The sequence below is a fragment of the Epinephelus lanceolatus genome, chromosome 19, assembly GCF_041903045.1.
Source record: "Epinephelus lanceolatus isolate andai-2023 chromosome 19, ASM4190304v1, whole genome shotgun sequence".
NCBI lineage: Eukaryota > Metazoa > Chordata > Actinopteri > Perciformes > Serranidae > Epinephelus > Epinephelus lanceolatus.
The window spans coordinates 38,914,542-38,931,055 of NC_135752.1; the positions used below are offsets into that span (position 1 = coordinate 38,914,542).

The 16,514-nt window shown below is 43.8% G+C and overlaps 1 protein-coding gene across 1 annotated transcript in view; it reads left to right on the plus strand.

Annotated features, from left to right (window-relative positions):
• ttc28 (tetratricopeptide repeat domain 28) overlaps positions 1-16,514 on the plus strand; it is a 214,254-nt gene that overhangs the window by 185,295 nt on the left and 12,445 nt on the right. The window contains exons 18-26 of the mRNA XM_033646573.2: positions 193-302; positions 2,789-2,918; positions 3,130-3,354; positions 8,705-8,900; positions 11,500-11,640; positions 12,757-12,901; positions 12,988-13,167; positions 14,812-15,386; positions 15,460-15,707. Of these exons, the coding sequence (XP_033502464.2) occupies positions 193-302; positions 2,789-2,918; positions 3,130-3,354; positions 8,705-8,900; positions 11,500-11,640; positions 12,757-12,901; positions 12,988-13,167; positions 14,812-15,386; positions 15,460-15,707 (1,950 nt within the window). The remainder of the gene's footprint in view (positions 1-192; positions 303-2,788; positions 2,919-3,129; positions 3,355-8,704; positions 8,901-11,499; positions 11,641-12,756; positions 12,902-12,987; positions 13,168-14,811; positions 15,387-15,459; positions 15,708-16,514) is intronic.

The window sequence follows — 16,514 nt, forward strand, 5'->3', positions numbered from 1 at the left end:
AAAGGGAACAATGAGAGAGAAAGAATGGCAAATGTGAGCGCCCTGGGCTCAGCACGAGTTCACTTCAATGCAGCAACAGTTGTCATGAGAGTCAAAGAGCCGGGACTGTCAAAGAGATGATTTTCAGATGTAGGAACGAGCGTCTGATCTCTTCTTTTTCTTCTTCTCTCCCGCTCCTCTTTTTCTCCTCAGGTCTGCGTCTGGCGGAGCAGTTGGGGCGGAGGGAAGATGAAGCGAAGATACGGCATCGCCTCGGCCTGTCTCTGTGGGCCGGAGGAAACCTGGACGAGGCACAACACCAGGTGTGTGTGTGTGTGTGTGTGTGTGTGTGTGTTTGAATTCACAGCTGCGTATCTACAGTACCCAAGTCAGTGCTGGTCCTAGCACATTTGGAGCCCTAAGCGAGCCTCCTGCCTTTGCCAACATCACAACCCAGCACCAGAAAGTTTGTCATACGCTGTGACATGTTCACAAATCATCGGCATCCAAATGTGTTTGCGTCATAGTGAGTGGACACAGCCAGAAAAATGCATCTCAGGCACATTCATTTGTAACAAAAAAAGAACCCAAAGACACAAATCTGCTGCTTTTGTCACAATTTTATTTCCAAGATAGGATGATAAATCGGTGAAAATGTATGTACAGTGTGCACAGGATTACTGCCGCCAGTGCCACCGGTTGATAAATTCGACTAAGGCTAAAATATGTTTTGTGGCTCTGGACAGATTTGGTTGTTAATTGGCTCTTTTTGATAATAAAAGTTGCTGACCCCTGTCCTCGCTCATTTCGGGCTTTGTCCACAAAGAGGAGGAGCTTAAAGTTAATCCTAAATGTAACAGGAAGTCAGTGCAGAGCAGCTCGACTGGCCTGATCTGCTCTCTCCTCTTGGTTCTGGTTCATAGGCAAGCTTCAGAGTTAGTGCTGCTTTTCGGGAAGCCCGTAAAAAGTGCTTTCCAGTAGTCGAGTCGGCTTGAAATAACGGCATGAATCAGCTTCTCTGCATCTTTGTCATTTAGAAATGGTCGTACCTTAGACTGTCTGGAAGGAAGTAGCAACAATCGTTTCAAAAACTTTGGGTTTTAGTATCAGTACAACATTCAGGTCCCTTTTTCTTGGACACATCCCTGACGTACTAAGTGAAGATGATACCCATCTACTAAAGATCCTGATGGCAGCAAGTAAAAAGGCCATTGCAAAATACTGGCTGCAGAAAAACTGCCCCACTGCTAACCTCTTTATTAATACTGTTAAACACTTAACCTTCTGGAACAGATGACTTCTTCCATACGACTTCAAAAAGAACTGGGAGAAAAATGATGGAGAAAATAGTGTATTTATTCAGCCATCGAGACAGACTCCACATCGTCATTGTCTGTACCATAAACACCGATCAGCCAAAACATTAGAACTACTATCAGGTGAAGTGAAGAACATTGATCATTTCATTACAATGCAATGTTCTGCTTGGAAACCTTTGGTCCTGGCATTCACGTGGATGCCCCTTTACGCACTCCACCAACCTAAACATTGTCATAGACCAAGTACCCCCACTCTTCTCGGCAGTGCACCATGCCACACCACAAAAACTGCTCAATAATGGTCCAAGGAGCGTAACAAAGAGCTTTAGGCATCGACCTAGCTTTCACATTCCCCAGATCCCAATTTGATTGAGCATCTGTGGGACAAACTGCTATCCCAGAGGTCCTTTGTCCAGGCCTCAACAGGTCAGAGCTAAGTCCAAACTCCGTTGAGCCTCTGACCTATGGAGGCATGGAGACAGGACCTCTGGGGGTGTCCTGTGTTGTCGGGCACCAAGGCATTGTTGACGGATCCTTTGAGTCCTGTGGGTTGTGAGGAAAGGTACCAGCATGCCCAATGGATGTTCCATCGGATTGAGATCTGGGGAATCTGAAGGGCGGGTTGACGCCTTGAGCTGTTTGTCGTGTTCCTTGGGCCATTCCTGAGAAGTTTTTGTGGTGTGGCATGGTGCACTGTCCTGCTGGAGGGCTACTGCCATCAAGGAGTGCTGTTGCCATGAGAGGGTGTATTGGTCTGTAATGTTTGGGTGTGTGTATTGTGTCAAATGGCATCTACGTGAATGACAGGACCCAAGGTTCCTCACAAGAACATTGCACTGTAACAAGATGATCAGTGTTACTCACTTCATCTGTCAGTGGCTTTAATGTTTTGGCTGATCGATGTATGACGCCTTACTTTTGTCTTTTGTTCCTAAACTTACTCACACTTTAAACGTAAAAAATGTTCGTAAATAGAAAGTATTAAAAAGAAAAGAACTGGTCGTACCTTAGCAATGCTTCTGAGTTGGAGGATATGAGTTCTTCCTCCACCACTGGGTGCAGATTGTTTTTACTATTTTAACTTGCACTCCATAAATCTCAGGTGTGCAGGCTCAGGTGTCTGCGTTGTGTCATATAAATGTTTGTGTTATTTAATTTATGTTGCGTCTTGATCCCGGAGAAACACTCTGTTTTTCTGCCTTGCTCAGAGATGTGTGGTAAAATGACTTTAACTGGACTGATTGATGGAGTTCCCAGTGTGGTGGAGGGAGGAGAGGCAGAGCCTGTTGTGTATTAGTACTGCCCCCCAGTGGTTAATAGTGTAACAGCACGCTCTGTCAGGTTTGAAATATTGAACCAGCTCCCTCTGTTATAACTGAAGTGTTTCATACACACAGACAGGTGACATATATGTGTGTGTTTAGCTCATCAAAAAGTTGTATTCTGCAGTTTCTAAGTGTAGTCGTGATGTTTGTTTTTCTGTGTTTCAGTTGTACCGAGCGTCCGTGTTGTTTGAGACGATTCGTCATGAGACGCAGCACAGCACAGATTACAAGCTCACTCTGTTTGATCTGCAAACCAGCTCGTACCAGGCTCTCCAGAGAGTCCTCGTCAGCCTCGGTGAGCTGTCCTGTTGTTGTTGGTGTGAATCACTGCGCCTCACTTTGTCAGCGAGGTGTTCTCACCTCTCCTCTCGTTCACACTCTCTGTCTGTGTGCCTGTTAGCGACGCACAAATTATCACCTGATGTCTCAGTGCTAATTCAGACCTTCTGCTCCCCCGAATCTCCCGCTCCACTCCTTCATTATTCATCTACTGTGTTATGACTCAGGGCGGCACGATGAGGCGCTGGCCATAGCGGAGCGAGGGCGGACGCGTGCCTTCGCTGACCTCCTGGTCGAACGCCAGAAAGGAAGCCAGCAGGCAAGTGCTGACCCGTACATCCCAGTGACTGTGGAGCACATCCTGGAGACGGTCAACGGTCAGAGGGCCATGGTCCTCTACTACTCTCTGGCTGGAGGCTTTCTGTACAGCTGGCTGATATCTCCAGGGACAGGTACACACACACACACACACACACATATATATATATTCACCTTGTAAGTGAGGTTAAAAAACGAAACTGCAATAATTCAAGAGTCTGCATTTTCCTTTCATGCCACCATCAGGGCAAAACTTGAATTTGTTCAGAGGAAATATCAAATGTTCCACTTAACCCCGTAAATCAGTCCCCAGGTCGAAAGGGCTTAAGCTTGTTAAAGGAGTAGTTCACCTAAATAAACTGTATATAGTACTCACCTGTAGACTCTGTGTGTTCCCACACAAAGTTTTCCTATCGGATGGGTTTTAAGGAGAGCTGGTTACTTTTAAAACATATTCCTCTACAGATCTGTAACATATTCCATTAGATTACTTGAACTAAGTAACTTATTCTAAATACTTTGGATTACTTTTGAGATATTTCAAAGTCATCCTGCTGAGCTCATTTTCCTGAGTCTTATATTTCCATGCCAGAAACACGGGACATTGTCCTGGTGGTGCATGACCTCATCCATTGTCCTGCAGCAGCTGCACTGAACACACTGTCTTTAAAATCTGTTTATGAGCAATGCGTCTTATATGAATTTTACACAGTGTTCTAGCAGCAAGTGAGCATTACTATTTGTCCACTAAATCAGTTACATATGCACTTCTGTTACGTCATTTAAACAAACCACGTGGTCTACCTATCAAACTGACTGGTGCAGAGTCGCAGACTTTAAACCTAAGCCCTTTTTAAACAGGAACTGTGCAAATTTGCAGGAAAGCCCAATCAGTCTTTTTTCAGCATTGGCAGTATAAAAACAAAATCGGGGAGTGCAGCAAAATGCCGCCTACCTACTTTTGTTTATACAGAATGCGTCTTTTTCGGGGCAATGGGGGGCGTGAGCAAGTAACAAAACGTGTAGCTCAGCGTGTGACGTAAACAGTGACGTGGGAGGGAAGCTGCGGCTGGTCAGTCCTTCGATGATTCTCTCATAAGTCGGCCCGTCCTTCACCGTCCCCGTCATCTGATGGTTAATGGCCTCTTCGTTTGCGAGGACAAGGAGGGCGCGCAATTCCTTGTCTCCCCAGTTGCTCATCTTTACAGTGTCTGTCAGGTTTGTGTTTCCCTCTTGCTACTAGCTGCTCACTAATTCCTGCTATCAGCTGTTTCCTGTTTATCCACCACCAGTGGCTCGCACGTGCGGCGTCATCAACAGCTCCTCCCACAAGTCATCAACAGCCCCTCCCGTGGCGGAAGGGTGCCTTGGTCTGTTTAAACTAAAAGGGTTCCACCAATATGTCTACCCTACGAGGCGGGAAATTGGGCACCTCGGATCAACTCGCCAATCTGGCTCTGTGTGTCTAAACGCTCGTAGCTTGCCGGCAAAACAGCCCAACATTCACTGAAAATCTGGCAGTGTAAAAGGAGCTTCTGTGTTGGTGTGAACCCTTACAGAGTCGTTGAGGTCACACGTGAGCCTTACAGTCCGTTAGAAGTGAAGAAGCCTCTTGGATGAGAGGTGAAACATCTTCAAGAAACTCAAGCAAGTCCAGTTGCCTACGACGCAGCACTGAAGGGATATAAAGGATATATTATATATGATATGAATGATCTGATTATCATTGATGATCAAATATGCCTCCACATATTTGTGAGTTGTGTCTAAGCAGAGAGCGAGAGAGACAAGTGGACACAGAGACACAAAAGCAAACAAAGACACATCTCTACATGTGACCAGAGAAGAGTAGAGGAGGAAAACTGATTGCTGACTGGTGCAGAGAAATGAGCTTCTGGGGTCTCAGTTATAAAACTGTGTGTAGGGTCCACACTAAGAATGTACATACGGACAAAACCTAAAAAATGGCGTGCACCAAAAAATATTCAGCAGTTTCTACAATCATCTGTGTCACCAACTTCCTGCCTCCAAAATGTTTGTGAGCATGGGTCAAAGTTTCTCCCATCAAGTCTGTTTTTATTTATCGCAACTTCTGCGTGGGAAGTGGCGTACACTCCTTAACACCATTCAACAGAAACCTTGGATAGACTGTAGAGATCTTCAGGATGTGAGTTTTTAGAATGAACTGTTCCTTTAATGTGGACGTGATTTCAGATTTCCTCTGCCATCGTTTCTAACATAATAAAACCACAGATTGTGAATAATTCCTCTGAGAAAGTCTGCAGAGCTGCAGGTGTAGAGCAGTGAAAGGTGTAGAGCAGGCCAGGTACCAGGAGTGTTCCAGGAGAGGTTGAGTTATATCACAATACGATTTTTAAAAAAAAAACTGGAAGCTATTATTTTTATGATTTGGTTTGCCAACCTTTGTTGGCAGGAGGAAACTCCCCTGACACAGTGCAGTAACACAGCACAAACACACACTGAATAATAACAACAGCAACCTGCATACATAATGACACCAGGCTCAGTCCTCGCTGGAAACATCTACAGAGTCGTTCGCCACCAAGTGTTACAGTCTCAGCTGCACTCCTCAGTTTATCAGTTTGACTGATGCGTCATCAGCTTTGCTCAGATTTGCATTAAAATATCTGTAGTATGATTCCAGTAGTCCTGATACAGTCCTGGGATCTGTTGCATCTGTCGCATTGAGCATCCTTCAGTGACACTCTTCAGTCACAGCACCAGCTGCGCCACTTTCTCTGCTGCTTCGTTTGTTATCTGAAGTTCCAGCACTGTCAGTGTCTACGCTGAATTTGATCATGTGGTCATGTAAACAGCATATTCCGTTTCTCCCATTTTCTGATTAAGGCATTTGGGATACGTCGGTATTACTCAGGTTTTAGGAGCATTCCTTGGACGTGTACACAGTGCTTTCAGAATATGCGTCTCAGTTGAAGTTTTTAACTGTAGTCTGCGACACACAGCCTCTTACCTGTTTACGGTCGGCTCTGTGAATTTGTGGGGTAGAGATACACACCCAAAAGAGAAGTCCAAATTTCTGGTCAACAGGACAAACACACCTGCTTTTAAACATCATGAAAGACTTGGATATCAACAGGTTTTTGGGAATGTGCAAATATCACAACAGCAACCTTTCCGAGAAGGTAGTTGAAGGAATGAAAGAGGGAGGCTGAGTTTGTACGGTGACGGTCCAATATGTCCGCCACCATTGGAAAACTCTGAAAATTTTTATATAAAATGGCACAAGCGGCTTTAGCTGTTCAACTTTTCTATTTTGATGTCATAAACAACATGTCGGGGCACGTTAATCAGAGTATGCATGGCTGCATGTGAACAGAAGTATTAATGGAATTTTTTTATCAGCCATGTAGTCTCGCTCACCAGACCTTTCTCTAGAAAAGAAAGGTTTGGCTGGGCCGACTCTCACTTTAAGATTGGAGAAAAAAAAACGCCCCGGCTGCTTGTACTTCTTTCAACCAATCACAATCATTCTGGGCGGTGCCACAGCAACGGTGCGCTTGCAAAAATATTGCCGGGGGGAAACAGGTTTTGGTGTAACATGCCCACAAAAATATCGCCTACAGGACGCGAACCATGGCAGAAAAATGGCTACATCCCCGCAAGATCAAACACCGCAAAAGTAAAGGACGTGTTGAAAACGGTTGAAAACTGCTACACAACCGGAGGTGGTAGGGCGGGACTTCAGCGGGTGGCTCGTTCCGCCCAATGAGAGGCTGATCTCTGCAGCAAACTTCCGCCCACTCGGACTATCAGTCATGTAAACAGCTTAGAAAGAATATTGTCTTTTTTGAAATAAGGACAAAACCAGAATATTTTATACGTGTCAATGTCGTCAATGTCAGCCAGCTGTTTAAGTTTTTTGAAGATTGTTTTTTGGGGCATGTCATGCCTGTATTTGACAGAGATAGCAGAGAGATACAGGAAATGTGGGAATCAAACCAGGGACTCATTGCTCGGGGCATTTGTGCCCATGTGGTGTGTGCTCTAACCAATCAGATACTCGGTCAACTTATTCTCACAGAACGGTTGTATGATATTCTACAAATTTGCGCCCTGCAAATGACGTTACGTCCTTAATGCACAGTTACGTAATAATACTTACAGAGGTTAGGTTAAGGGAAAGAAACATGGTGAGGATGTTGACTTTAGTTGTTCTTTTATCTCAGACATGTTAGGATGTTTCATACCTTGACATGTTTCGGCGGAAACTTCCGCCTTCCTCAGAAGTGTCACTGTGACGCGTCTTTATCAGCTGATCTGTCAATCAGCCGATATTAGGGAGGCGTGACCGTCCTGAGACACTTCTGAGGAAGGCAGAAGTTTCCGCCGAAACATGTCAAGGTATGAAACATCCTAACATGTCTGAGATAAAAGAACAACTAAAGTCATCATCAGAAACTAAAGACATAATGAACACCATTGAACTATGGTGAGCACATGACTGCTTCCTCGTTCACTGCCATCAGCAAACTGATCACGTCATTGCAGCCTTTCAAAATATGTGCAACGTGTATGAATTTGGGTGCATTACTTTACATAGGAAAACATACTAAAAGATTGTGAGAACAGCCTGACTGTGTCTCCTCATGTTTCGGGGTTGTGAGGACCAAAAATAGGAATATAATATTTTCTATATCTATCCATCTATCTACACACTTCAGAGCCAAAAGCAAAACTTGAATGAAGCTGAGTGAATCCTGTCATTCACAACAACAACTCCGTCTTTTGATTGGCTGCTTTACATTTGAAAAAGCAGTTGGTGGAAGAAATTAAAATGTGTTTAGACAAAGGAAGAAGGATTTCACCGAGTCTGTCTGAACAAAGAGGATGTTGAAAATGTTGCACAGTGCTGTCACAGCATGCACTGCAAAAAAAAGGAAATAAAAACACTTCAGTTTGACTGTTGAATGTGTCGCATTCATTTTATGTCCAAGAATATGTGTGACATGTTTTTGGGGGGGGGTTGGAAAGGGCTCAAAAAGACCACCATCTTCAGGCGGAAGTGTCAACCATGTGTGCACTTATCTCACACTCATATCTCATAACTGTCATGATGTTTGAGGACATTTGGGCACTGATTTTATTCACTTTTTGACCTTAATGACCACAAAGTGTTTGTCCTCCTCAGGAGAGCTTCATATTTGTAGCGCCGACACTTTTGTTTTTGGAGGTTTCACCAAACTGCAGTTTCTCAGATCCACTCGCTGCTCCGGCCTCAGACTGTCAACCTTGTTAATAATTAAGATGTTTCCCAAAATCTGCCCTGCATTCTGAGTGTGTACGCAGACTGTTTTTGACAGCGCTAAACGAACAGCTTGAGAGTGGGAACAAACCCCACAGATCGCTGTGATCACCACACAGTTGACTCTTAATGCAGACAAATGAACACACCAACACACGGCACACTGATGTGCACGCACTAATTCACTCATGTCCTTCCAGGTATTGTCAAGTTTAACGAGGTGTATCTCGGAGAGTCCGGAGTGGAGGAGTTCCACGATGGAGGTGGTGGTGGGAGCCCGCAGGGTGGAGGAGCAGGAGCAGGAGCAGGAGCAGGAGCAGGTGGAGGTCCTCTGTCTCTGGAGCAGTACATCAGCAACGCTAGAGAGGCTCTCGGAGTGGACAGCCACTACAGCAGGTTTATACTCTTTCTTTGGTGCTACAATCGACTCTGAGAGATGATGTGATGTGATTCTGTCATTAACAACTTATATATTATAAATATTTATGCATAAAGAATAGAATAAAACAAAATCAAAGGACCTGGAAATCCAAAAACTCCCTCATGATGGCGTTCTCAGGTCTGCCTATCTATCATTCCTAGTTCTTTTGGGGCGTTCTTGAACTATGATAAACTTCCTCCGGGCCGATAAGGCCTGTGTTGTCACAGTGAGCATGTAGAGCTCACAGAGCAGCCTGTGTGGCTGCAGAAGTCTTGTTACTGTACATCGTCACTCATTGAAACACGAAGGGAGGAGCGTCGGCAAAAGAAGATGAAGGAGCCACATGCTGCGTGTCATCTGTCTTCCTTTGCTCCTGCTCTCTGCTGCCGTATTTCCTTACACTCAATTATCCTGCCCACAACTTCAGGCCTGGGCTGGCACCGCTGGACGACTGTGTAAATCACAACCATGTGTGGTGTCAGCAAATGTTCCCCCACACAAACTGCGTCCCAACTTTCTGTGGAAACCACTGCAGTGGGGTTTCTGTAGCCGGCGGCCATTCACTATGTCTGTCGCCTCTGTGTGTGTGTGTTGAAGCCGTGGCCTCCGTTTATGTGTGGTGATTATGAATCCTGCTCATCCACGGCGTGAAAAGTATTTGCACATATGCAGCATTAAAATGTTTCCGACCCAGCAGTGGAGCTTTACTGCCCTGCAGCATGTAGACGCTGCTACTTTAACACAAATCAAATCTCCGAGCTGTGAAAAGTGCAGCCAGAGGATTCCATAAAAAGTAATGGCGTCTGTTAATGGCAGATTCTGAGAGCCATCAGCCCAGCACATAGAGCCTGGCTCCTGTGATTAATGGCTGTGAAGAGACTCTCTTCATTCTCTTGAAGAGGTGTCACTGCCAGCGAACAGTAGACGTTAACTCTGTATCCTGTTTTAACCCGAGGAATTACAGCATTTCTTTACGTGAGATTGTCTGATTTTTGAAGAAGAAAAAACACATTCTTCTTTTTGCAAATGAAATGTTGATTCATAAAGAAGTAAATGCACAAACTTCTGCCCCCCCCCCCGCTGCCAGTGAGAGTAATTACTGTTGAACACTGTTGAAGCACTGTGATGATGTACACATGTAGGTCAGCTCGCCACACCTGTCCTGCGCCCAGGAGTGCGTGCTACAAGTTTTTTTGTTTCGTTTCGTTTCGTTGCGCTCATGCCTCCATTATAGTGTTTTCGGGATGTCCGTCAGTGCGTAGGTTGACTTGGACTCGAAGATGAACTGATTACATTTTGGTGGTCAAGGGTCAAAGTTCAAGGTTGCTGTGACCTTGCATCCATCTCATTCTCGTGAGCGCAATATCTCAGTAATACCTTGAGAGAGTTTCTTCAAATTTGGCACAAACGTTGACCCGAAAATAAACTGATTCAATTTTGGTGGTCAAAGGTCAGGGTCAGGGTCACTGTGACCTTCAGTCTGTCTCATTGTTGTTAATGTGATTTCTCAAGAATAATTTGAGAGAGTTTCTTCAAATTTGGCACAAATGTTTGCTCGAAAATAAACTGATTCGATTTTGGTGGTTAAGAGTCAAAGCTCAAGTCTATGTGACCTCATCTGTCTCATTCTCGTGAACGTAATATCTTAAGAACACCTTCAGAGAGTTTCTTCAAATTTGGCACAAACGTTCACTTGGACTCGAAGGTGAACTGATTATATTTCGGTCATCATAGGTCAAAGGTCAACGTCAGTGTGACCTTGTCTGTTTCATTGTTGTGAATGTGATTTCTCAAGAATACTTTGAGGGAATTTCTTCAGATTTGGCACAAACGTTCACTTGGACTCAAAGATGAAATGATTGGATTTTGGTGGTCAAGGTCACTGTGACCTTCAGTCTGTTTCATTCTTGTGAATATGATATCTCAAAAACACCTTAAGGAAATTTCTTTAATTTTGACACAAACATCCACTTTGACTGAAGAATAAACTGATAAGCATTTTGTGGTCAAAGGTCAAGGTCACTGTGACCTCACAAAATATGTTTTTGGCCATAACTCAAGAATTCAGACACTAATTCTGACCAAACTTGACACAAATGTCTAACAGGATAAAATAATGAAGGTCAAAAGGTCAAAGGTCAGCTTGACTGTGACATCATCATGTTTTAACGTCATATCTCAGGAACAGAAGGGGAGACATTTGGTCAGATACTGAATTGGTGACTCTAATCTTGAAACTGTGCTGATTGTATAAATCTTCTGTGTGTGAAGCATCCGTGTTTTCACTGACATGGATGGAGACTGTCAGAGACACTGGACTGGTGGGCGGAGTCATACAACCACGAGGCGGCAAATGAACTATTTGAAGCTCAGAATTTTCAGGGGGAGGACTCCCTGCATGATATGTGTCCCCACTAGAGTTGAAATGAAACCTCTGCCCTTAACAGTAACTTCTGAGCAGGTTTTATGGCTGAATATTATGAATCAGTTATGCTGAATACTGAGTAACATGCTGCTGGTGATGTCGGCCCACAGTGCTAACACACTCTGCCTGTGTGTCCGTCTTCTTCTCAGAGTTTGCTCCAGCAGTGAGACAGAGAGTGAAGCTGGAGACCTGTTGGAGCAGCAGTTTGAGGAGCTGAACAATAAACTGACCTCAGCCACCGACCCCACAGGCTACCTGCGCATGGTGTCCAGGAACAACCTCTTCAACAGGTGCGGCTTTGGTTCCAAGGTTTGATTCATATTTAGATGGTGGCGCGGCTGCAGGGAGGCCATGTCAGTCGGTCCGTCACTCTGTTGCTCTGCTCTGATTTTTTTTCTTTGGAGCCACCATTAGGTTAACATTTGTGGTTGGGAGTGAAATATCTCAACAAATATTGGATGAACACACACTTTTTGTCTTTTTTATATACTTTTATTTTATTTTATACTTTTTATCTTGTTTCTACAGTTTAATCTTTTTGATCTAAGTTTAATTCTATTTTTAAAGTTTTTGTTTTAATTATATATTTATATTTATTTAATTAAGATATTTTTATCTTAATTATTTTGTTATTATTTATTTAATTTCTTATCCTATTTATATATTTTTATTTTTATACTTTTTCATCTTATTTATTTGTATCTTATTTATATATGTTTTATTTATATACTCTTACCTCATTTGTAAATTTGTTATCCTATTTATGTATCTATTTCAAATTTTATTTTTATACATTTTATGTTATTTGTATACTGTTTATTTTATTTATGTATTTATTTATATATTTTATACTTTATTTATATACTTTTCACCTTAATTATTTATTTATTTATCTTTTTTGTGTACTTTATATTTTATTCATATACTTTTACCTTATTCATAATTTTTTTTATCCTCTTTATGTTTTTTTTTTAAATTTATTTCTATACTTTTTATCTTATTTATTGCACTTTACATAGTTTGCTGGAATACAGTAAGATTGATCATGTTGCCTTAATTATTTGTATTTATTATTATTCTTTACACGGATGTTTATCTGATCTTTTTTAATTGTTCAACCGACCAAAAACCTGCAGAGCAAATGACATCACTATTATCTTCGGCTGTCCTTTGCTGTTAGTGTTAATTAGAAAATGTTAGCATGATAAGATGGTGAAGATTATATCTTCAAAACATTAGCATGTTATTATTGTCATTGTTAGTGTGTTAGCGTGTCAGCTCAAAGCACCACAGTGCATCAGTGCAGCCTCACACAGCTGCTAACATGGCTGCACACTGTGGTATTTCATTGTTTTCAGACTGCGTAACTGTGTGTATTTGTATCTGTGTGTGTGTGTGTTTAAAAGGAGCTGTCAGAGCATGACGAGTCTGTACAGCGCCACAGTGTCTCCAGTGAAGGACAGCCCATCGTCTCCTCCTCTACGACCCAGTAACATCAGCAAACCTCCTCTACGAGCTCTGTACGACCTGCTCATAGCTCCGATGGAAGGGGTGTGTGCTTCATTAGACTGCATGTTTGCATTTCCTCTGTTATATGTTTTTTTTAACTAAATTTATATGTCTTCTTCTCCGTCCAGGGTCTGATGCACAGCAGTGGACCTGTCGGCCGACACAGACAGCTGGTGTTGGTGCTGGAAGGAGAATTGTACCTGATCCCGTTTGCCTTGCTCAAAGGCAGCTCCTCTAATGAGTACCTGTATGAGAGGTTCAGTCTCATCTCTGTTCCTTCTTTAGGCAGCCTGGGAGCCACAATCAGGGTAGGCACATCACATCTTTACAAAGGTTATATCATATAAAATAATTTAACAGTCAAAGGGGATTTTATTTATACTTTTATGCTGAGAAGACACCAAGCAGTGACCAAGTGCAGCAAAGTGCAGCCAGACTAAAAGTTGGGAATAGTTTAACTTTTAGCAGCCAGATAACACCCATCAGTAATAAGGGTTCTGTGACTCCTGTGACATGTTAGGCTTTGTTACAAAGAATTTCATCCTGCGTGAAACACATGGACACATGAACACATGAACACATGAACACGCCACCTAGCCGCAGAAAAATGTAATTATTGTGGCGAGCTGCACTTCACAGCTGCTTGGTGTGTTTTGGCTGCTGATACTTTAACTTCATTTGCAGGGCTTTTACTTGTAGAGGAGCATTTTCACAGTGTGGTATTAGTACTTTTACTTTAGCAAAGAATCTGTGAGTAGCTCTTCCACCACTGATAGAATCATGAAACACTACAAACATACTACGGCAACATGTAAACTATAATGAGGAGGATTCATTGATTCAACAAAACAAAAGTCCACCAATTTACAGATGCAATTAGAAAATTAAAGGACCATTACAGTGTTTAAAGTAAAAATGACATCATTATTCCTCATGCATTAATGTAAAAGCAGGATTTTACCGTTGTAGTTGGCTGAGGTGGAGCTCAATTTAAACACTGAGCCCAAATATCCACAGATGCCTCCTTCTCCAGAAAACAAACACATCAGTTGACAGAATAAAGCAGTTTCATAGTCAAAATCAGTGTTTCTCCAGTATTGTGTGGCATGTCAGAGACGGGCCACTCGCCCTGCATCTGCTAATGTGTGCTTTCTCTGATAACTTATTATCCAGACATTCAGCAGGTTTTTACCGGGAGCTGAATTCTCCTCAGAGGTCTCCTCCTCTCCAAAACAAACACACCAGGGGTCTCATTTATAAACATTGCGTCCGCACAAAACGAGGCCTGACAGAGGCGTACGCCACTTCCCACGCAAAAGTTGTGATCTATAAAAACAGACCTGATGGGAGAAACTTTGACACATGCTCACAAACATTTTGGAGACGGGAAGTTGGCGACACAGATGGTGAGGTGGAAGCTGGATTGTAGAAACTGTGAATATTTTTTGGCGCTCGCCATTTTTGGCCTTTGTCCGTATGTGCATTTTTAGTACAGATCCTACACACTGTTTTATAAATGAGACCCCAGGTGATTTAAACCAGTTAAACACGGAATAAAGCAGTTTCAAGATTAAAAAAACCCTTTGTCTTTCTGACGCTGCTCTTTGCAGAAGAGCTTCTAACTATAGTGGCCGATGCAGATACCCAAAACATGAAGGGCCCTTTTTAGAGCCTGTGTTTAGAGCCATGTGTCTACTGTAGAAACATGGTGGTGTAACATGGTGATCTCTATAAACGAGGACCTGCTCCCTGTGTAGATATAAACAGCTCATTCTAAGGTTACAAAAACACAACAATTATTATTCTCAGGTGATTATACACTAAAGAAAACATACTTCTTATATTATATCTTCCAATATATCCCCCTGAATCTGACACACTGGACCTTTAAACTGCAGAAAATCTCTATAAAAATGTGAACTCTTATCTGACAGCCTGTGTTCACCCCACAGCCTCATCCTCGCCGCAGTGGTCCCTTACTTTGCTCAGACGGAGGTTCAGTGGCGGCAGTGGTCGGAGCTCCTCGCCTGCCCTCCTCTGTGATGGACCGCTGGTTGTGGGGCCCGTTACCTTCAGCCCAGGATGAAGCTCTGTGGCTGGGGGAGCAGCTGGGGTGTCATCCCCTCACTGGAGCAAACGCCACCAAGGAGCGTGTGCTCGCAGCTCTGAGTCAGGCAGAGTGCGTTCACTTTGCCACACATATATCCTGGAAGCTCGCCGCTCTGGTTCTCACCCCCAGCCAGGAGAGCGCCGGGGGGGAGGGGGCGGGCGGTCGACCCAGGGAGAAGTCACCGTGTGGGGGGTCGACGTCGGGAGAGACGGCGGGTCAGGATGGAAGGATGAAGAGTTTGTTCTCTAAGAGTCACAGCAGCCCGGAGAGACTCAGAGGAGCAGATGAGACGAGCGAGGACGGGGAGAGTGTGTGTGACATGGAGAGTGTGTGTGACAGTCCTCCGCTTCATGACTTCCTCCTCACGGCGGCTGATATCCTGGACCTGTGTTTGACCGTCAAACTGGTGGTGCTGAGGTACGACCGCTACACAGATTTAACGTTTCACAAAGCGAGTTTCGACCTGACCTCTGACTCTCTGTCACCTCAGGTTGTACCCAGAGTCCAGCAGCAGGGTGACGGCTGACGGGGTGGTGGGTCTGACCCGAGCCTTCCTGGCTGCAGGGGTCCAGTGTGTGTGCGTCTCTCTGTGGCCTGTACCGATAGCTGCCTCCAAACTCTTCACGCACACCTTCTACACTGCTCTCCTCAACGGGACCAAAGCCAGCGCAGCTCTGACGGAGGCCATGAAGGCTCTGCAGAGCAGCAAGCACTTTTCACACCCCTCCAACTGGGCAGGTGAGCGAACACCAACGCACATTAAAGGAACACTTCATCGTCTAAATGACCATTTGTACATCAGTTATTCAGCTGTGATTAATGGTCATAACAGCAACTCCCACTCAAGAATACATGTGGTAATTATTGTGTGTAAACTGCCTGATATACAGCTGATATTATTCGGCATAAGGACAATTGATTATGATGATTTATCTCCTATGAATTCGTATCACAACAAGCTATGTGTTGTCCACAGTCTGTGAGACAGTTCAGGCAGTAAACCCAAGCTGTGTAGCCTCATTCAGCTTCACCTATCCAACATATCTGGCCATCAGAAACACCCAGCTGTTCATCCTCTCTGCCAAAGCCCCGCCGCCCATTTCACCTCAAGTATCTCATGCTTTGGTATTTTGGCCCCACCAGCATCCACCAGCAGGCTGTGACTCCAGTCCTGGAAGGGGCGACGTCTGCTATCGTCACTCGCCAAACTCTTTTCTCTGTGTCAATGTGTGCGGTGTTTGTACCTGAGTTGAAATCACATGAAGCGCAGTCTGCATTTTGATCAGCTGTTTTACACATTAAAACACTCAAAGGCTGACACACAGTGCAGCTCTCAGTGTGATTTAGTTTCATACGACAAAGTAGCATTAAAAAAGTGTCAAGTGTATCTTAAACTGAGATAGAAAGCCAACTGGATCTCAAGGTGAACTTTGCCCAAATGTTCATTTTGTTTGTTTATTTGGTGCTGACATTAAAGGGATAGTGCACCCAAAAATGAAGATTCAGCCATTATCTACTCACCCATATGCCGAGGGAGGCTCAGGT